Source organism: Orbicella faveolata, unplaced genomic scaffold, assembly GCF_042242905.1.
Source record: "Orbicella faveolata isolate gen_17 unplaced genomic scaffold, um_ofav_v1 contig_48, whole genome shotgun sequence".
Taxonomy (NCBI): Eukaryota; Metazoa; Cnidaria; class Anthozoa; order Scleractinia; family Merulinidae; genus Orbicella; species Orbicella faveolata.
This window is the reverse complement of record NW_028301578.1, coordinates 10,106,425-10,128,365: the sequence shown is the minus strand read 5'-3', so window position 1 is coordinate 10,128,365 and position 21,941 is coordinate 10,106,425. Positions and strand designations below refer to the sequence as shown.

The following is a 21,941-nucleotide window of genomic DNA, read 5'->3' as shown; positions in this document are numbered from 1 at the left end:
GATATGTAACATGTTCCTATAATGTCACGCACAACGGAAAAATAACTGTGGCGATTTTGTTACATATCCCGAAGCACTTAGCAACTGTATTGCATGGACTTCAGCCTGGATGAACCAGAAAGGATATGTAACATGTTCCTATAATGTCACGCACGACGGAAAAATAACTATGACGATTTTGTTACATATCCCGAAGCACTCAGCAACTGTATTGCATGGACTTCAGCCTGGGTGAACCAGAAAAGGATATGTAACATTTTCCTATAATGTCACGCACGACGGAAAAATAACTATGACGATTTTGTTACATATTCCGAAGCCCTCAGCAACTGTATTGCATGGACTTCAGCCTGGATGAACCAGAAAAGGATATGCAACATGTTCCTATAATGTCACGTACGACGGAAAAATCAATATCACGATTTTGTTACATATCCCGAAGCTCTCAGCAACTGTATTGCATGGACTTCAGCTTGGATGAACCAGAAAAAGGATATGTCACATGTTCGTATGATATGAACGAGCGAGGGAAAAATGACGATTTTGTTGTTGTTTTTGTTTCCTATAGTGTCACGCATTACTGAAAAATTATGTGGTTTTTGTAAAATATCCTGTAGCTCTCGGTAACGTAGAAATACTGCGAGGACGTTTGCGTCGGAAAACCAGAGCGGATTTATAATATGTAGCTACATGGTGATTTTACTATATATCTGGATTCGTCTTTCAGAAAACTGGTGTACCATGGACTTCAGTTTAGGGTCTAACCCACGAATGAAAATAGTGATTTAACATTTTAGTAGCTATCTAGTCCCCATTCAATCTAAAAGCATGACAATGGGTGTAAGTTATGATACAAATAAAATATTAATCGGAAGACTTAACTTGGTGCGGTTGACTTGTTGAGTTTTGAAGCTGTTGTCTTGATTCGATGCTCTGGGAGGTTGGTCACGGGCAGCGCAACCTGAAAACACTTTCTGGTTCTCTCCGTCGTTTTTGGGTGAATGAATTCATGTATAAAACAATCGTGGCTGGCGGTTTCGTTTGGTTTTCAACAACTGTTTTATGGTTTAAGCGAAAACCAATCCAAATGTATTGTCATGGCAGCTCCTTTGTTTCCCTTCCCGTGAAAAGAAAACCCACGCGCCTTCTTTAACTCCTCAAGGTAGATTCGATTGGAAACTGGCTCAATTTCACACAAATGCGTCAGAGAGACACCATATCTTCTAACTCAGAGGCACATCTCGTTTTGTGTCCGTTTTCAACGACCGATGACGGGTTCATTCGAAGTCTTTTTTTTTATATATATGACCGCGCAATATTCCCGCGTTATGAAAATTTATTATAAAATATCAATTATGTGGCCAGATCATATCTGAAAATAACCAGGTTACTTTTGTACACAATTACTCTCACTGAAAGCAATTATCGCTAACCACAATAGAACCGCAAAAGTCTTGCGATGACAGCAACCTAACAGATAAATGACATCACCCCATAGCAACCGGACCTGGCGAATTTTTGAGCTTCCGGTTAGCTCTGGTTCGTGATGTTTCGTTCTTCACGCTCCGAAAGCAACAATAAAACTTCACGTTCGTTAAGAAATCGCGCAAGTAACGACTTCCTAAAAGTAACGACGTGCTCGCAAAGTAGCAAACTTAAGCACGCCTTTACTTCTCAGAAGAAATAACGGATTAAATATATCTAGCTAAAACATGCTGCACTAAAAGGATCAACCAAAAATCGTTTTCAACATAATCATTTATCCTTTTCTGCTCTCTGTATATCGATTTAACAAATTGACGACAGTTTTTTTTATGCGTCTCTCCTCTTATTGATGATAAATTGCGCCATAACATTGTCAAAGTGGGTATGGAACCACGAGCCGAGGGTAAAAACCCCAAAATGGTCAAATGCCGGGAATAAATGAGGGAAAAAGACGCCGTAAACTTGCCGTGAACAAAGATAAGTAAATTTTATTCAAAATGATGCGAACATTGTCGATAGCTTTTCTCGCTTTTTCATTGGCTACTTAAAAAAAGTCCAGAAAATCTCATTGGTTTAAAAGTTGACAGTTTGACAGCTGAGAGTTGAACTTGAAAGCTTGCATATATTAAAATTGTATCTGTCTGTACTCTTATCGATGACAAAAATGAGCCAATCAGCGCGCGAGAAATAAGACAGTTATTGTAAAAATATTTTTATTTCATTTGGGACGCAACCCCTAAATAACATCCTGTTGCTAAGCGAAAGTAGCGATGCCCGGAAATATGCCGGCGATAGGATTCTAGGGCTGCTAAATTCGAAACTAAAAGAAAGACGTTTCTTTCCAAAATTTACGGAAGTTGGTCCCATCCAGGTAAATAGTGCCAAAAATCGGACTTAGAAGATACAAAAGTCAGGAACAATATGCTAGACGACAGGCCAAGATATTTGGGAGTTTTAGAAAGCCACAATAACGGAAAAACAGCCTCAGGTAAACTGGTCGGCGTCAAATGGCGTAATATTCACAAGGAGTGGTATATAAAGGCCTGATTATCCCAATGGGAACTAATAAAAAGCAACCTAATTAAACACCTAAAAGAAATTTATTTTAATTTGTTTACAGTAACGCGAAGTACCATCTATTAACGCCTATCTTTGCTTTTGTATTTTAGCAGCAAACAAGCCTGTTCTAAGAACAGGAATCAAGGCTGCACGAATTTGGATGAACGTGCTTGCAAACTATTTCTCTTTCAAACAATTCCTAACTCCCCATAAGAGCACTCGCTTAAGTTCTTAGCACCCCATGAAGATTCGAAGGAAATATTCTTACCTAACTCTTACCTTGAATGAAAGCAATACCGAGCAGTTCCGACTGAAGAATTCTCTCCTTGTGTAGACGGAATAACTTTCACTTGGATAACAACTGAAAACACGAAGACCTGAAGAAAAGAAAACAAAACAAAACAAAGCGAAACCAAACGTCAATATGATTTAAAACTACCATTGTTAAGTGCTATACTGGTCAAGTTTCATTGACCTTCTTTTGGTGTCGTGCCTCGGATCAGGAGAACACAGTGAATAATCTGTTCTACGGATAGTGGTTGGTCAGTTACTTAATTTAGCGCATTGCTGAAACGGGGTTAGTCCTGAATGGGCAAGACGTTATTGACATATAATCCGGTGCGGTATTTCCTATAATAGACTACATGGTTAAGGGTTTACACCCACAGAGGTACCCTTTTCAGGCTGGAGGTGTCGTAAAGGGTGGAGAATTCACAAGTTCAAGTTTGAAAGAAGGCAGGGAAATTGCACAAATATTAGGGAATGTTGCTTACTCTTCCTCTTGTGCGCTACTGAAAACACGCGTTTGCGCGCCTTAGACATGTCGTGGGAACTTATTTATTGTGTAAACATCGATCATATCACGCATTAAATATTTCCTGATCTGTCCGTGCAGAGCTGACCTCGTTTCAGCGCAATCATATGGATTAACTAAAAACTATTGTTTATAGTGAGCAGAAACCGGCGCCGTAAAACAAATCTTTTGCCGACTTGTCCCCTTCTGAGGCATAATATTAGGAGAACGTAAGTGCAACTAAAGTGAAATAGTAATTTACAATGAGTGTTTTTTTACCAGGTTATGGTCCGGGTTTTGCTCTTTTATTGCTTTTTCTTAAACTGTCTTCTACGTTCTTTATTTCGGCTTTCCCTTTGAATTTTCTGGAAGGTAAAGATGACCTCCACAAAGGCACGCCACATTTTCAGTGATAGAAGCGTTAGATTAAATCCAAAGCGATTGTTATGCAACAAAACTCCAGTCACCCAAAGTTATTCGCGTGCCCGTACAAGATCTATCTCAAACTACTATATCCTTCAATGGGGATTTGTAAATTTAATTTTCTCAGCTGCTTTCGACAGCAGTTTTCCTTTTTTCCCAACATCTCTATCTCCACTGTGTCATCGGCTTGTGGATGTCACGTGACAGATTTGGAAGGCAGCCATGCATACCTGCACGATTCTTTGAGTGAACACGAAGGTTGCCATTCGTGATCGTATACCCAAATTAATCTTTTTCTTTAAGTTTTTCAGCAAATAGCTTCATGTGCTGCTTGTTTTGGCGCGATTTATATTTTATTTGCGAACAGATCATTAATGTAAAATGTTCTCCATTTCGCTTATTGCTCTACTTGTTTGTTGATGTTTTAATTACACTCTTGCTTAGGGACTATTTTTTAACAAGACCATGAAGGTCATCTGGCACCTTTGTACGCTGTTCATTTTGACGTTGATTCACAAGAAAAGTGCACAAGTCAATAGAGGTACGAATGTCTAAAAACTTGGAATGTTATCAACATTTCCAATCGACTGGTCGAGTCTGTTAAACTCGACGATTTGCGATTCTTCCTTTTTGTTCTGTATCGTATTCTTTTTCTTCACCCTCCATAATAAGTCATAAAACTTCACGTTCGCCAGCAAATGGCGCAAGTAGCGACTCCCCGAAAGTAACGATGCTTGTAAAGTAGCGTTCTCAAACACAGCTTTGCCTCTTAGGAGAAACAATGCGGAAATATATATTATAAACAAATACAAGAAGCTGCACTAGAAGGATCATCCTAAAATATATTTTAACATATCCATATGTCATTGTCTGCTCTCAGTATATCGACATATTTTATTTTATTTGGGACGCTTGCCCTAAATAACATGCCTTTGCTACCGGAAAGTAGCGATCCGCGGAAATATATGCGATATGATTATTAAAAGGGCTGCTAAATCCGAAACTAAAAGAGAGACTTTACTTTCGAAGTTTCACGGTTGTTGGTCCCGTCCGGGTAAATAGTGCAAAGAAGCAAATTATGAAAATATAAAAAGTCAGCAACGACATGCTAGGCCAGCGCCAAGAGGATGTTTAAACATTATTGACAGTGTACTTTAAACATTTTTGGGTTGCCATGCTACCTGTAAGTATTCATTGGGTTTTCCATTGTTTGCAGTAACGCGAAATACCATCTATTAACGTCTGATGGTACAATTATTATGCATTTATTTCCAAAAGCCACGCCGAATGCTGCTTATGCTTAAGCTTATGCGCTACTGAAAACAAGTCTTTATGCCTTACTTTAAATATGTCTTGCAAACTTAGTGTGTATACTGATAAATATCACGGTATGGGACGTGATGAGTGTCTGACCTATCCATGCAGAGCTGACCCCGTTTCAGCAATGAGATGTCGAATTAACTGAGGGCCATTGTTCATAACGAACAGAAATAGATTATTGACCGAGCTGTCTTGTTCTCAGACATAGCAAAACCTGACATGTTATCAAGCCAGACTTCCTACATTGGTAAGGCTGGCAGAAACCTTAACACGAGACTGACCGGCTGAACACAACCGAGCCACGAGAAATGATGATGCCAACAATCATATTGCTATTAAAGATTGAAGCGCAGCCAGGATGAGACACAATCAAAGAGAAATAAAAACGTTCGCTGGCTAAAAAATTTCATTCCCACACCTGAAGAATTGGTTTGCATGTTTAGTAAATGGGCTGCGCCTCAAGAGAATCCTAACAGTTTTGCTGTCCTTTCGTTCATCAATGGAGTCACGCAGCCACTAACGAGAATTCTTCGAAGGCACGACATTCAAGTTGTAAATAAGCCCTTCAAGACTTTACAACAAGAATTTCCTTCTCCCAAGTTCAGACCACCTATTGAACATCATACGAACGTGATTTATAAAATACCCTGTGCCGATTGTGATTGGTATTATTTAGGAGAAACCGGCCGGTGTTTTGAAACTCGTAAGAAGGAACATGTCAGGAATGTCAACACATGTGCTAATGGATCAAACATTGCGAAACATGCGTGGTCATTCGACCATCGCATAGATTTTGATAATTCTAGTGTCATCGACAAAGGCTCTTTTCGTATTAGAAAAACTTTGGAGGCTTGGCACACCTCTGCTACCAGGCATGCTACTAATAATTCTAAGCCGATTCCAAACCAGTATAGTGTTCTTTTTAAACATTAGTCACCTAATTTACACATTTTTACTTTGCTTTTGTTCTTATTGCTTTTATCTCGTCTTTTTTTGCACATATTTTATCATTTCGCATTCCATTTTTTTATCCGTCGAAGGCTGTAGATTGACAGCCGAAAGCTCATGTTCCTTTATGAATTTTTTTAGCCAACGAACGTTTTTATCTTAATTTTGGTTAAATCATATTGCTATACATCATCAACTGACAAACCACAACGTAACATTGACTGGGACTCCGCTCAGTGCTTAACCTTTAGTACTATATGTATTATACTATTTTCAACGAGTGATTCTGGAAAGCTGGTAAACTAATCTAGAAAAAAACGCCTCTTAACAGATGTCAGCAACTACCGGCGCCTTACAAACGACTTATCCACGATGGAAACGAAACTGACAAAACGGACTTCCAACGGACCGAATAATTTGACTAACAATAGACGGACCAAAAACCGACCAATTTGACTAACAATAGACGGATCGAAACCGACCAATGACTGATGACAAACTTTACACGAGTCTTTCAGCTAATACCATCATGACTAAACTGACCGATCACGTCCAACGGACTAAAGTTATAGCATAATCGACTGACAAACACTATTCACTTGACTCTGATGATGACTTCCGCTCAAGTTGTCGAAACGTCGGTCACCAACAACAGTTCTTTTCAGAGCTACACTCACCCGGACGATCACACTATACGAACTACGGCTTTACTTTACTTTACTTATATAAACAAATACTAAATTACACGGATAGGCAGTATATTCGTCTGCTTTGATGATAACATATTCATTTATCCTTTTTCTGTTCTCTGTATATCGAACAATATTTACTTTAGTCGGGACGCATCCCCGAAACAATATGCTTTTGTTCTCTGACCCGAATGTAGGGAAGGGCTGCTAAATCCGAACCTAAAAGAGAGTCGTTAGTGTCAAAATTGAACGGTAGTTGGTCCTGCCGGTACATAGTCCCAAGAAGCGAATTTGGAAAATAAAACGCAGCAACTAGGATACCATACGAGTGCCAAGAAAGCGACAGCAAACTTAATAGCACTTAACAGCATTTTTTTTTTCCTGTCGCGCTCAAACTTCTATTCATTCAGCTTGGGCGAACATATTAAAAGAGCACTCAATTTGATTGACATTACCTGTGTTGATTAAAAAGCGGATTTTCTTAATTACCTTTCCGCGCAAAATTTCCACAAGAATTATAAAGCCAACTTAGCTACTTTTCACATAAAGCTAAGCTCTAACAAGAAAGCGAACCGGCAGTGTTTTTTCCTTGAAATTGTTTTTTGGACGGTAAACTGCAATCATTCCAAGAATGTTTCTCGGAACAAGAATCTGTTTACACAGATGGATATTACACACACGTTGCTGAATCATGGCTGTGCATGAGGGGCACTCAACTTGATTGACATTTCCTGTGTTGATTAAAAAAAAAAAAACGGATTTTTATTCCTTTTCAAAACGATAATGAACACCGCAAGTTCTTTTCCAAGCAGCGCTGTTTAAAAGCAAATGTCTTCGCAAAAGTCGAACAAAATTTCGGCAGAGCTAAAAATAAGTCAACTTTGCATCTCTTTTACATCTTGCCAGGGTCCAGGATGAATGCAAACGGGCAGTGTTTTGTTCTCCTTGAAATATTTTTTGTCTTTCCGAGAAAATCAACGTTTTCGATTTGACCTGCGGCCTAAATTTCGCGACCCCCAACTTGGCCAGTGAAAAGCGACCATTTTCATTCGATTTGCACGTCGGAACTACCGAGCGCAGAAAAGTTGTGATATGTCTAACCTATTGCAGAACTCATTTTCACTTAACCATAAAGCACAATTTCAAGAATATCCGATAAATTTAATTATTTCGAGGTGAACAAAACCAGAGTGTTCTTTGGCGTTATGAGTTAGTCGGTGGGGTAAAAAGAAATGTCTTTTGACCATGTGCCATACCTCGAAATTTTAAAAGATTCTAGATTCTAATTATAAAAGGTTAATTCTTTCATTAGTGTAAAGTTTAGCTTTGGCAAATGAGTAAGCATCCGTCAAAAATAAGTCCAAATTAAATCGCTTATAAAAATCAGAAAATCACGCCACGAGTGACCAAAAATTATTATCGCTGTACCTTTAAACATGTAATGAAAATATTAGTTCAGTTCCAATCATCGACATTACGAAGGTATAAGAATCCTAAATATGTTTACTTTCTTCCGTTTCAGGGGAAAAACTGCAAAGTTTTCCACAGACCTGTGGATTGTAAAAAATCCACAAGACCTAAAAAACAAAACATGGATTCCCATATATGGTTACCCATTTTCACTTTTAACTGCTGAAATTTCAATAAATTGGAACTTTTATTCAGCTAATTTTATTTAACTAATCATGGTATTAGAATTATCCTGATTAATTTTGGTCTTCAAGCCTTCCATAATTTTCCTTTTTGTGAATAAATAGTTTCTAAAGTAACATAATTAGATATTTAATTATCCAAGTAACTTTGGATTTGACGTTACCCAGAGTACTTCAACTGCGAAATCCGCCACATTTTCCAAAACTGAGCATTATTTATCAACCCACATTTTTGGCGCGCCACATTTTAGTTCCCTGTTTGTCCTCAGATCGGCGATATGATTTTGGTAAAGGGTGATGATGATGAACTATGTAGAGCTGAAGTAATAGCTGTAAACCATCAGTTAAATCAGTTAAATCAGCAGGAGGATACTTCTTTTTAAAACATAGTAATTGGAATGACTTTTCCCGTTACAACTCGCTGCTCGGTTATGCTTGGATAAGATAATAAGCCAAGCCAAACTGTCGGCAGTTTCATTCCAGCAACATTCAAAGCTAGCCTTTCTCACAAATTAGTGGGGTATTTGGCTTCAAACGACAGCTGATTGTGGCGTCGTGGTGCCTTTTTAATGCTTCTTCATTCGTTGTTGTTGTCGTTGTTGTTGTTGTTGACGGTGCTGTTGTTGTTGGAAGGAGAACATTCGGCGTCTATGCACTGGTAAGACGCCGTCGACTTATTACAAAGGCATTACTTCGCTCATCTAATAAGAGCATTTAATAATGCCAGCATTATCTTGAAAGTAAAGTTACTTTTTTTCGCTTTTCGCTCCTAGCCACTATATGCAGCCCTCCGTGTTTGCTGGTGTCAAATACTTCGGATATTGTTTCCATCGACTATAGCACTACAGCTGTTCACTCCATTATTTCGGGTTTAACAAGAGCTGTTGCCATAGACGTTCATTTCAGTTTGGGCTACATATTCTGGAGTGACGTAACAGAGAAAAACATCAAACGCTTCCGCATCGACGTACCAAGCACGACGACAATTATTACTGGCATTGGAGTTTGTGATGGATTGGCGGTGGATTGGAGGACAGCACAGCTGTACTGGACTGATATGACAAATGATAGAATATCGATATCAGACCTTAACGGTAATAACCAACGCAGCCTTGTTTCCTCACAACTGGAGAAACCCAGAGCAATAGCTCTGGATCTCGATAATGGGTATGCATTATTGTTAGTAATATGTCTTTTTAGAATTTATTTCTGGTTAAAGAACCTAGGAATTTTCTCGAGCTAACAAACTTATATCACTGCGCTTATCCAAACAGTACGAATAGGTAATTCGAACATTCTAAATTTATACAAGGGCGTGATTTCCGTAACCTCAGATATAATAGGGTTATAAAAAGATATGGTTAATGACTGAATTCAGATAAGAAAAATTACAACACCTTGCTTTACCTGAATTATCTATGTTTTATGCTTCATCTCTTCCATGAGTAATAACCAATTCGATGTGTAGGAGAAATCATTATTGATGCAAGTTTACTTTCAGCTTCTCTGGGCATATTGGAGTATGGAGTGAAATTTGTGTTCTTTCGCTGTTTTCGTATTAATTAGGACAATTGGTGGTCTAAGTTATGACATGCTGATTGACTGACTGATTGATTGATTGATTGATTGATTGATTGATTCATTCTTTCTTTCACTGAGGTTAATGATCTGGACTGACTGGGGAGCTAACCCTAAGATTGAAAGAGCTTCACTAACTGGAAATCAAAGGCTCGTCATTGTAACAACAGATCTTTTCTGGCCTAATGGTATTGACCTCGATAAAGGAAACAAACGAATATTTTGGGTGGACGCAAAAACGGACAAGGTCGAATCGGTCGATTACAATGGCAACGACAGAAAATTACTTTTCCAACAGAGTGGCTTACATCCGTTTGCAGTTGCACTGATTCCCCCTTTTTTATTTTTCACGGATTGGAAAACGAAAGACGAGTTTCACCAACTGGACGCCTCAACTGGGAAAGTGCTTCGAAGTTATAGCATCAATGGTGGGCGTCCTATGGGCATCGTACCGTACGACAGCTCGCGACAACCAGCAGGTATTAAAAAGGAAATTTCATGTCATGAACAGCGCTCGTTTATTTTACAGCGATTGAAAAACTGCCTGACTGACTGACTGTCTGGGTGACTGACTAATTCACTGATTCGTTGATCGGGTCGAATGATTGATGTTTTGAATGAATGTTTGACTGATTAATTGATTGATTGATTGATCTGCTGCTTGATTGATTGATTGATTGATCGATCGATTGGCTGTTTGATTGATTGATTGATTATTTCATTGATCGATCGGCTGATTGATTGGTTGACTAATTGATTGATTGATTGATTGATTGATTCATACATTGAATGATTGAAGGTGCATGCAAAGCACTGGCGCCGGTGGTTCTGGTTTGGTGGTACAGTGTTTGGTCTGCTTTGGTTTATCACCGATTTCGTCAGCTGATGTGCTTGCATCTAGTTCTTAATCCACTTTCGTGCCCAATAATGTCATTGTACCATGTATACTATTGTGCTCACTAAGTTCACTCGTGCTCAAGCCATGAGGAAGCCGGTATCACTGTGCGCCATTATGCTCGTTTACGTACACTATGTGACAAACTTTGTTTTACATTGTGTCTCTTTGAAGCCTCAAGTGCTTGTGCTGTTAGTAATGGTGGATGCAGCCATTTTTGTGTCGCAACACAATCTGGTTACGAATGCGTTTGTCCCACTGGTTTGACAGTAAAGCAAGATAACAGGACCTGCGAAGACAGTAAGTCTACTTAAAAAAAGTGGAAGCATCGCGTATGACGAAGTAGAATACAGTTAATGATTTTGCTCCATGATAACAAGTCTCAACCGAGATAACACCGCAAATTAAACCGCAATTCACAAATTAATACAGTTTAAATGGAAACAATTGTTTCTTATTGCCAAGCAGGGAACAAGGTCGGCTTTATATATATAAATCTATCTATCTATCTATCTATCTATCTATCTATCTATATATATATATACATATATAGAAAAGAAACTCCCGACTTACCTTTAAATATACCCGTGTGACAAACCTAGTTTGTACTTTTTTTTTTCAACCAGACGTTTATTCACGTTGTCGTCTACACGCTGAGTGGAGATTTTAAGATATCTTTGTTGAAGGTCACCCCAAAACCATTATCTCTACTCCCTCCTCGTGAGATCCAAAAAATAGCCTGCTCTGATGACTCCTTTGACAAAAAGGTGAAGAATGCATTACAGTTAGTAACCCTGTAAGGAGCTGTACAATAAGTATTTCTACATCACCGAGAGGAAAAAAGTCAAATCGTCAAATCAAGAAATGTGTTTTCATACAGTTCTTGTAATTCTTATCGTAGAAGTGAGGAAGTTTATCATTTTTGCTGACGCCGACGCCAAATCGACGAACATTATTTCACTGGATGTTAACTACTTTGTGGTACAAACTTTGTTTCGTCATCTTGGAAATCAACGCCCAATTGCTTTGGACTTTGACCCAGTTGAAGAACGTGTGTACTGGTCAGACATTGCAGAAGGTCTCATAATTAGCGCATTTTTCAATGCAACTGCTGTAAAAATTTTGTTTCGCTGTAACGTGGAGAGTCCCGAAGGCTTAGCCATTGACCACGTGGCACGAAATATTTACTGGACTGATAGAGGGACCAATAGGATTGAAGTGGCTCGGCTTGATGGGACAAGCAGGAAACTGCTCATCAAAGATGGACTTGATGAACCAAGAGCCATAATCCTGGATGAGAGAAATGGGTAAGTGAATCGGATGCCGAAAAATTGGAAGGTCGTAAAATAACTCACTCAGCATTGCTCTTTCCTTGAGGTGAAATCTGCCGGGATAACATACGATAAATATACGTCCCGGCATTGTTTTCAAGATAACACAGCTTATAGCATTTGGTCATGCATAATGTTGCAAATATTCTACTATATATTTGAAGCGAAATTGGTTACCACAGTGGAACCTCGATTTAGCGAACCTCTATATATTTAACGAGGTCCTCGGTATAACGAATGTTGTTCTTCGATCCAGTAATAGTAAAATGTATGCAAACGAACGTACCCTGATATAACGAAACCTCGTCCTAGCGAACATCTTTCGCCAGTCCCTTGGCCCTTTGTTATATCGAAGTTCCACTGTGCATTGAATGGCGGTATATATTTATTTATCGACATATTTTCACCTCGTAGCCACCCCCAGGCGGAATAAAGTGAAATGTTGTAATTTTTGGTTTACCCAAGGAAAATGTAATCTACGGTATATTAATACATATATATTTTTTTCCCATCCTAATTGAATGACACCACTACTTAAATATTTATAATCAGCCATAAGCCGATCGATAATTTGTCCAAGGAGGAAAAACGTTTCATACTTAGGCATTCATTCGATACGGACATCGATGGATGTACTAAATTTTGCACTGCTGCGCGCCCCTTGTGTTCTTACCTTATTCCGAGGTCAATCACAAAATGTTTCCGTGTTCTTTGACGCTTTCAGCACGATGTACTGGACAGACTGGGGCGCCAGTCCAAAGATCGAGCAGGCGGAGATGGATGGTTCAGCGAGACGAGCCATTGTAACTATAAACCTTGTCTGGCCAAATGGACTTACTATCGACCAAACGACAAACCGTCTCTTTTGGGCCGATGCCAAACTAGACAAAATTGAGACATCAGACCTTACTGGAGGAAATCGACAGCTTATACTGTCATCTGGGAACAACATCCATCCTTTTGGTCTAGTGGTGTACAATAACATGTTATACTGGACCGATTGGAATAAAACGAGCGTTTCAAGATTCAATCTAACCAGCGGAAATCAGGATGTGATAATAACTGGCCTGCAAATGCCCATGGACATTCACGTGTTTGATCCTTCCTTAATATTTTCGGGTAAAATATCCGCATTTTTTTCTCTTTAAACTATTAACAGTACATGGTATATGAACCTAAAATAATTATTTTCTTTTTGTTAATGCTATTTAAGAACTGTTATGCTCATTGTGGAACGGTTTTCAGCTTTCCATAGTTACCTGAGATGGGAAAAGCTAGAAACTTTAAAATAACAAAATGCAAAGGATCCAAAAATCCACTTGTTTCTTTTTTCTGGGACAATGCTTATTAAACAAATGGTACGTTTCTGAATATTTCTAATATCACGGATCTTTGTCTGACATTCTCCTTTGCGTTCAGAGACGCAAATTCTACTCGACCAGCGTCAAATACATCACAATTCTAACGAAATTCCGAGGCTCGCAAGACAAAACGCTAAATTTGGCCACTTCTTCTTTGCATCCGGTTCCCCTCCGGGAAAAGGGGTTTAAATGATTTTTCTTTCCCTAGGGCCTTAAAGTCTTGTTAGAAGACTGAGATATCGAGCGTTGACTATTGCAATGCTTTATTTCTTTATCGGTAGGACCTCATGTTTGTTCTCAAGGGAATGGTTTATGCAGCGATTTGTGTCTTCTAAAACCAGGAGGATATCAGTGCGCATGTCCAACGGGTATTGCACTCAAGCCGGATGGTAAAAACTGTGATTATGGTGAGGGTACTTAAGTATTTCCGCAATTAGTCACTTTTTTTGCCAAGATCATTCACTCACTAGTTTAAGTGAAATCGATGATTCGAGCTGTATCACCACCTACCTTTTTCTGCTTGGTTTTCCTATGGACACACTCTGAAACATTCTAGACTATTTGTTGCGACAGACATTCAATGATTTCTTTACTGATCACAATTTTTTGCTTTATTTTTTCCCCATTAATGTCAAGGTTTGTTTTATAAGAGAAGCTCTGAAAAATTTATGATCTTTGCTGAAGCCGATTCTGGAGAAATTTACAAGGTTCCTCTCCCGGTAGAGGAAAACCCTTGCTTTCCGCTCAAAATCAGCACAAACATCTCAAGACCGGTGGCAGTTGATTTCGATCCAGTGGAAGGAAAGATTTATTGGACAGACGTTACCTTAAAACTGGTGGCTAGGGCCTTCCCCAACGGGTCTTCGGAGGAAGTCATTGCGTATAATAATGTAGAGACACCTGATGGGCTGGCATTGGATTATGAGGGAAGAAATATTTACTGGACTGATGCAGGAACAAGTAAAGTTGAAGTAGCGCGGTTAGATGGATCATTTAGGAAGAGCCTTGTCACTTCAAACATTGACAAACCAAGAGCTATAATCCTTAACCTGGCAGAGAGGTAATTCGGAGATGCAGAGTTTTAATTGATTTGCTTTTCAGTCCATCTTATAGTGACTATCATCTAAAATGAGTTCACTAAGTAATCTGGTACAAAAGCTGCAGCATTTGGGATAAGTATGTTTAACTTTACTATATAGACACGGGTGTTTTCAGGCCGGAATATAAAACACTCGTAAAATACAGACGAAACTACTTATATAACATCTTTCCTCCAAAGAGTTTCTCCCCAAAAACGTTCGTCAACTCACATATCATGATGCTGTTTGTTAGGTCGCTTGCAAAAAGGACTACCCAACCAATCAGATTCGAGTTGTCATCAGGATCAAAATGTCATATTTTATCCTACGAAGTTAATTAAATAGTCGATTGTGTTATTTATTGTCTTACACCTTTTGAACCTCTAGCAGGTCAATCTTTTCGAAAATTGTCTTTACCAAAATCATGATAGCAAGTCGTTTAGACAGAAATCACTACAAATTCATTAAAATCCCAGGGAAAATCAAAATACAATTCCAAATATTCTGTTTTATTATGATAAATCTGTTATTTAGAAAGATGTACTGGAGTGACTGGGGATCATCGCCAAAGATTGAACAAGCCAGCATGGACGGTTCCGAAAGGACAGTTCTCGTTAGCTCCGGACTTGTGTGGGTAAATTCACTAGCCCTGGATTTCGAAAACAGACTGCTGTATTGGTGCGATGCTAGCCTTGATCAAATAGAAAGAGTTGACTTCCAGGGAAACAACCGAGTGCTCATACTTGACTTATCCTCTGATAACCTGCATCCGTTTGGACTGGCCCTGACTGATAACGTTCTGTACTGGTCTGACTGGAAAAACAAGAGTGTCCACAAATACAACATGACCTCCTCTCTCAGTGAAGTATTGGTTCAAGGAATGGGAAGGCCAATGGAATTGCATATTTATGATAACACAAAAATCTTTAACGGTAAATCAGCTTCGATTTGATAAAATGTACATTCCCTGGGCGTCCTTAAACTTTCTTTGCGGCGGGGAGCGCGCGCGCAGGGGGGAGGGGGGGGGGGAGAGGGAGGGGGCACCCTCTAAGAAACCGGGAGCAGATAGCCAGTCAATAGCATTAACTTCTCCCGGGGGGGGGGGGGGTCAAGCGCTGAAGTGTACAGGTAGAACGAAGTGAGTTGGTGCCCATTGGCAGTTCACAAAGTATGTTTTGTTAAAATGTTTGTTCAATGACTAGGTCAAAAAAGAGTGTTGTGTGAACGTACCAGACGAAAAATAACAAGGTAGCTCTCTGTTATCTCATAGGGTCCACCAGCTGTTCTCAACTGAATGGACACTGCAGCCACATCTGTCTTCCAAATCCACAAGGCCATCAATGCGTTTGTCCGGAAGGAATACTGCTGAAGCCTGATGACGCCCTCAGTTGTGAAGGAGGTAAGGCCCGGCCCAGGCGAACTGTCAAATGATGCTCGCATATTCCTATGTGCATTTTTATTAAGCAGATTCAAACCAAGAATGGATGATGAGTTTCATGGGCCATAAGTTTTCGTAAGACCAACAGTAGGACATCCTGACTAACGCACAGTTCTTTCCCAAAGTCGACCATGCCACAAATCTCTATAAAGCCCTTTCCTTGAGTACATGTTCTCGGGCCGGTACATACTTGCTACGCAATGTTGTCAAGTGGAGTATGAATTCAAATGTTTTTCTTTTGTAAAATAGTGAATCGCTGCCCACAGCTTTCGGCACCAATCCACGGCAGTCTAGAGCCTTGTTCCACTTTGCCAGGAAAAACTTGCCACTTGTCCTGTGACAGAGGATACATCCTAAATGGGTCAACAACACGGACATGCAACAGCGATGGGACATGGACCGGCACTCAGACTCAGTGTAATGGTAAGTGTGCTATTGTCTCTTGATGAAAATATAGGGAAAAAATGAGAAAATCTCGATAATGGAAATGGGCAAGATATATGTGCCCGATAATGTGCAGGACAAGTTTTGATTTTTTTTGTTTCCTTTTGTTTTTGTTTTGTTGTTGCTTTTACGCCATTCCTCTCTTACGTTGAAATGAAAGAACGGAAATCCCGGCTCCCGACTAGTTTTGTTTAAAGCTAGAAAAATTTCGTTTGTCAGACGATTCTTGGCAAACTACGCATATCAGAGACTACATCTTTTCTGAGTAGATGTTACATAATTAACAAGAAGTACCTGAACATATATATCGCATCGTGAGTGTTTATATAACAATTGTATTGAAGCATGCTTTAAGTGCAAGCAACGTAGCCCTACGTTTATTCAATTAAACCCTTGCTAATAAGCACCAACGACCAAAATATTCTTGCTGTGGGTTGCAGCTGTTACATGTCCACCTTTACCAGCACCGTCCAATGGCATCCGGCAAAGTTGCACAGGGACAGCAGTGGAGTATTACAACACAATCTGCCTCTTTGTCTGCCATCCTGGATATAATGCAATCGGCTCTTCATCAAGAAAATGTCTTGAAAATGGAACCTGGAGTGGCCAAGATTTCGTTTGCCAAGGTGAAAATATTTATAACCAGATTAAGCTTACATTATCTTTTTTTTTTTTTAGCAAAATCGCTTTTATGTGTTAGTTAAGAACGATAACTTTTCTTTCTCTTCAAAAGATCCAAAGGCTTGTCATTACTTGCTTGCATACCATTCATAGCACGTTTTCGTTATTTGCTAGTATTATTAAAACAAATTCGTGCGTTATACTTAAAGCTGTCACCTGTGCGCCTTCGAGCATCCCTGCTAGAGCCATTCTGCTGACTGTGTCCTGTAGCAATACGTACGGATCAAACTGTGTCTTCGGCTGCCAAAGTGGATATGGCAGCCTTTACGGGAATGTTACTAGGACGTGCTTACAATCTGGACAATGGAGTGGAAACGCGATCAATTGTACAGGTACCAGTATCTGTTCCAGTACACCATACACCCTCTAAGATACTACTGAGTAACTTCCATTTGAATCATTGACAATTTGGTACAACTTAATATGAAAAGCTGCTGATAACGAACCCCATCAAAGAAATCCTGGGAAGGTTTCATCCGAATAACCAAAAACAAACGAAAACGTTATAATGCTAGCTATGCGAGAGTCAACTGAAAGTGTGGCCTTGCAAAAAAGATCCCGACAGGTTACCGTGACATACAACATGTAATCAGTTAGAAGTTATTTCAGGACTTCGCTACATCAATTGAAGTACTTGTTGCGGTACTAAACCGATTGTTTAATATTGTTTTCTTCCATATTTCAGATATCCTTCCTCCAACATTTGGCCTCAAATGCCCAGCAAGTCCATTGCTGGTATATGCAGAACGTGGCATGTTTTCAGCAGAAGTAAACTGGACGGAACCGGTTGCTACTGATAATTCAGGAATCATGCCTACGGTAATGTCGAATTACCAACCGCCACAAAGACTCAGTCAGGGAACTCACGTGATCATATACACTGCAGAGGACCAATCAAAGAACAAAGCAACTTGTAGCTTCACTGTTAAAGTAACAGGTGCGAATTGAATATACACGAAGTTAAAGATGTTTACTTTTTTATAAATTTTGTATCAGCACATCTGTAATAGCAAATTATTATATAAGATATAGCATACAAAACGTGGTGTTGTATCTCACCATCTCCCTCTATCTCTGCACCAAAAAACATTGCTTTTAATATTTCTTGCTGTCTCGTCTTCATTTTGCTCGTGATGTAGTGATAAATTATTTTCCCACATGTAGAAGCTAAAGAATTTGCTATTTTCGACGGGTAATACAGTCCTATTGAAATGCTAACCAACAATTATGTGCTTATCATGTTGACGTCAACAGTTATCAATTGTACATCGCTGATGGTAGACCAAGGAAGTCCACTGCGCACGAGCAGCTGCGGTAGTCATTTTGGGGTACAATGCAAGTTTTCTTGCATGATTGGTTATCGTTTGAATGGCTCATCAACAGTCACGTGTGTTGCCCCTGGCAGCAGACCTCCTGGATCATGGGATAACCCGCTGCCTATATGTCAAGGTAAGTTATACAGATGACAGCCTTCATAGAATCAAACGATCCATTTTATTTTTACCCTCTGAATAATGCTCAATAGAGTTAAAATATATTGACATTCATCAAGCTGGGACATCAACCACGGAGAAATAACAGGGTACGTATCCTTGTAATATTTGGTTGTTTAATTTTTATTTGACAAGTTTGGCTCAATGGTTGATGTGCTGGACTCAGGAACTTGCATTTTGTGAGGTCTATGCGATGTAAGTTCTTCGCAGAACTAAGAACTGATCTTTTCGTTTATTTGTAGCCATAACATGCCCTTCTCTGCCTTCTCCATCTAATGGAGTTAAGACCGGCTGTACTCATATCGGATCAGAAACTTATAACACTCATTGCAGTTTCACATGTAATATTGGCTACACTCTAATTGGTTCACCGACTAGGCGGTGCCTAGAAAATGGGACTTGGAGTGGAGACATGCCTTCTTGTCAAGGTTAGTAAAATACAACCCTTTACGATCAACGGCTGTTAGTAATTTAGTTTTAAAAGCTGTAAAACACCCGAGGCACAATGACTCACATTGGTAGGAACATACCTTCTCCATTTCATAGTTAAAACTTTCTGTAAGCCATTGCCGATTACGACTGATTGTTTCACACTAGCTAAAGCAAAGAGACAAAGGAAAGAAAGAATATACCAGAAACAGCTGCTTCTTTGTGGAATAATGGAAGTCTGTCGGAAACAGTTACACAGTACAGGATTGAAGAGTGCATTACATCAAGTTTAAAGTTCTTAATCTCAGGAATAGTCCTAATACAAGCATCACCTTAACATTTACGCTTCCATAAATTCATATTTTCTTTTTTGTTGTTCGTTTATTTTAGTAATCAATTGCGGCGCACTCACTCCTCCAGCGTTTGTTGTCATTTCTCCATCTTCGTGCCAAGTTGGCAGTAATTACAGCCACACATGTCGATATACTTGTGAAAGACCCGGATACGTTCTCGAGGGAATTTCTGTACGAGTGTGTGATAATAACGGACAGTGGACTGGGTCGAACGATACACATTGCAGAGGTAAAGTTAGCTAGCTTACCCTAGTGTAGAGTAACGTATGGTTTGTTTTTGCTTGTTTTCTTTTCTTTTACCTGCATCTGCTTATTACCAGTATATTTCAATATTTTAATATTTTAACATTGAAATACGATGAATTTTTTGCAAATCATTTAGAGGAAGTCTTAGAGCTTTTTCTTGTACTGCATCGGAGTTATGGAATTCTGTTCCAGAAGACGTCAAGAAAGCTAATACCGTCAAAAGTTTTTAAACTAAACTGCAGATCTATTTTTTTTACTAAATTAATTAGACTGTTATTTTTCATAAGTTATACATAGACAAGTAAAAACAAACAATATAATCTCCCGACGTTTCGGCGACCTCATGACGCCATTATCAAGGGTACAAATGAGAATTAAATTAACAAATGCGAGTTCAAGAGTTATAACTAATTTACATAGCGGAGGTGGCTGCACAAATGCTTTAGCACGGATAGAATCCATTTGCACCTTCAAACTCGGTGGTAATTGTTTGATGTAAAGCATCTCGTTGACAAGACAATCGAATTTGTTCATGCATTTCTTGAGAACTTTGAAACAGCTAAGGAGGTCCTCAGGGACAGCACCCGCGTGGTCGTTGTCATAGTGCTTGCGTGCTGAAGATGACGTGCTTTTATGGCCATCCACGCGGGCATATAAATGCCCGCGCGTGTAGCCAACATAGCTCTCTGTATCACACAGGTTACATTTAAACTAGTACACTACGCACTGTTGATTAACCAGCTGCGGTTTGAGTAATTTGTTTAATTATTTAAATTAGTTAGTTAGTTTTTTTTTTTTTTTTGCCGTGTTTTCACGAGAGAGGTTTACTACGGTTATTGCTTACCGAAGTTTCGTAGCCAAACCGCAGTTATCAGAGAAGCTGTTTACACGGAACTAATTAACTAAAATAAGCCGCATACAACGGACGGTTTGAGGGTTTCTCGGAAAGCAAGTGCTGCAATGTGGCACAGAAATTATCGGAAAATTATAGAATTTCTGACTTTACTCCAATGCCGAACGCAGGTCGTTGTCAATTTGTTTGCGATGATGGCGGGCCAAAGTCTCCTTAAATGTAAAGCTTTGTAGATGAATACCGGAAAGAAAATTTTGATATCTCGCTGAGCCTCTTCCCGCAAAAAAAAAAAAAAAAAACCTGAAACGGCATCTGCCGCGGAGCCCGGGCTACGTAAACGTTTACCAGTACTTCTTTTTTATTTGGGGCCGCCTAAAATTCTAACATTTGTTTTCCTTCTCCATAGACATCAATTACGACTTTTTTCTCTTTATTTGTGGTAGGTCTTCTTCTAGTTGCGCCTGCCGGTACACTGCCATTAAGCTACTGAACTTCTAACAAAAAGGAAACGCTTACGGCACTTGGCGATGAACAGGAAACAGCAGTCCGGGATTTCTTTGCCTAAGCATGAGTTTATTTTAGCTTTTTTGGCCCGTTGACCTGAAACTTACTTATATTAGGAGGAATCTTTGTCTCCTCTTTACGCGCTGAACGCGTGAACACTGGCTGCCAAGATGTCGCGGCAACGTTTCCTCGGTTTCTGTCGGGTACTGAGCTAACCATGATGAGGCGTTCAACTGTGGACAGACATAAGTTGGCTTACTTTTGATTTTGCCGCCATTTACCGAGGTTTGCTACCGTGTTACCTCGATTAAAAATTTCACTTCAAAAAAGCTTCCCTAGCCTTACCATAAGGCCAGGGAAGCTTTTTTAATTCAAAAAGGCAGAACAATTGATCCTAATGGTTTGAACATCCGCGAGGAAACATATTAATTGTTTCCATTTGTTTTCTTCTATTATGTTCTTTTATCATGTTATTTTATTTTACCGTATGCTTTTCTTTAATTTACACTGTCAATTACTTTTGCGTATTTCCGGTATTACGTGAATATCGGCTACATAAAAATACGTACCAATGTAAAATTTCCCCTTGTACCTGAAGAAGGCTGGTTTGGCCAGCCCAAATATAGTACACCTTCAAAAAGATCATCCTACGTTGTGTCGGTTTTTGCTTTTGTATTCTTCATTTTATATGTAAAGCCGATTAGATCACTATTGATCCAACGTATACCAGCGGGATCATCGTTCCGGTTGCTTGCTTAAACACTTTATAGTCACTTGATATAGTAAACGGGTCATTTTGCAATTTATGTGCGTTGGCTGTTGGACTGGCGTTACATATCTTCGCAACGCAGTGCTGACGGGCCCCAAGAAGGGCGAAACAGCTGTCC

The 21,941-nt window shown here is 39.4% G+C and overlaps 2 protein-coding genes across 5 annotated transcripts in view; one reads left to right on the top strand and one right to left on the bottom strand.

The window, feature by feature from the left end:
- Positions 1–3,381, bottom strand: part of LOC110060092 (uncharacterized) — a 49,198-nt gene extending 45,817 nt beyond the window's left edge. The window contains exons 1-2 of one of the 2 annotated variants that reach the window (XM_089280637.1): positions 3,318–3,381; positions 2,813–2,921 (exon numbers count right to left, since the gene is read on the bottom strand). In XM_089280637.1, coding sequence (XP_089136763.1) covers positions 2,813–2,921; positions 3,318–3,366 — 158 coding nt within the window. In that variant the 5' untranslated portion in view covers positions 3,367–3,381. Of the gene's footprint in view, positions 1–2,812; positions 3,008–3,317 lie in introns of those variants that run through there. The other variant, XM_089280638.1, reaches the window with a different exon arrangement.
- Positions 3,382–3,415: 34 nt separating this feature from the next.
- LOC110039656 (uncharacterized) overlaps positions 3,416–21,941 on the top strand; it is a 29,299-nt gene continuing 10,773 nt past the window's right edge. For all 3 annotated transcript variants that reach the window (XM_089280646.1, XM_089280647.1, XM_089280645.1), the window contains exons 1-18: positions 3,416–3,567; positions 4,205–4,301; positions 9,143–9,536; positions 10,029–10,426; positions 11,017–11,142; positions 11,744–12,149; positions 12,898–13,292; positions 13,816–13,941; positions 14,171–14,594; positions 15,148–15,545; positions 15,884–16,012; positions 16,301–16,474; positions 16,936–17,121; positions 17,326–17,508; positions 17,862–18,113; positions 18,431–18,625; positions 18,912–19,097; positions 19,489–19,680. In XM_089280646.1, the coding sequence (XP_089136772.1) occupies positions 4,226–4,301; positions 9,143–9,536; positions 10,029–10,426; positions 11,017–11,142; positions 11,744–12,149; positions 12,898–13,292; positions 13,816–13,941; positions 14,171–14,594; positions 15,148–15,545; positions 15,884–16,012; positions 16,301–16,474; positions 16,936–17,121; positions 17,326–17,508; positions 17,862–18,113; positions 18,431–18,625; positions 18,912–19,097; positions 19,489–19,680 (4,240 nt within the window). In that variant the 5' untranslated portion in view covers positions 3,416–3,567; positions 4,205–4,225. The remainder of the gene's footprint in view (positions 3,568–4,204; positions 4,302–9,142; positions 9,537–10,028; positions 10,427–11,016; positions 11,143–11,743; positions 12,150–12,897; positions 13,293–13,815; positions 13,942–14,170; positions 14,595–15,147; positions 15,546–15,883; positions 16,013–16,300; positions 16,475–16,935; positions 17,122–17,325; positions 17,509–17,861; positions 18,114–18,430; positions 18,626–18,911; positions 19,098–19,488; positions 19,681–21,941) is intronic.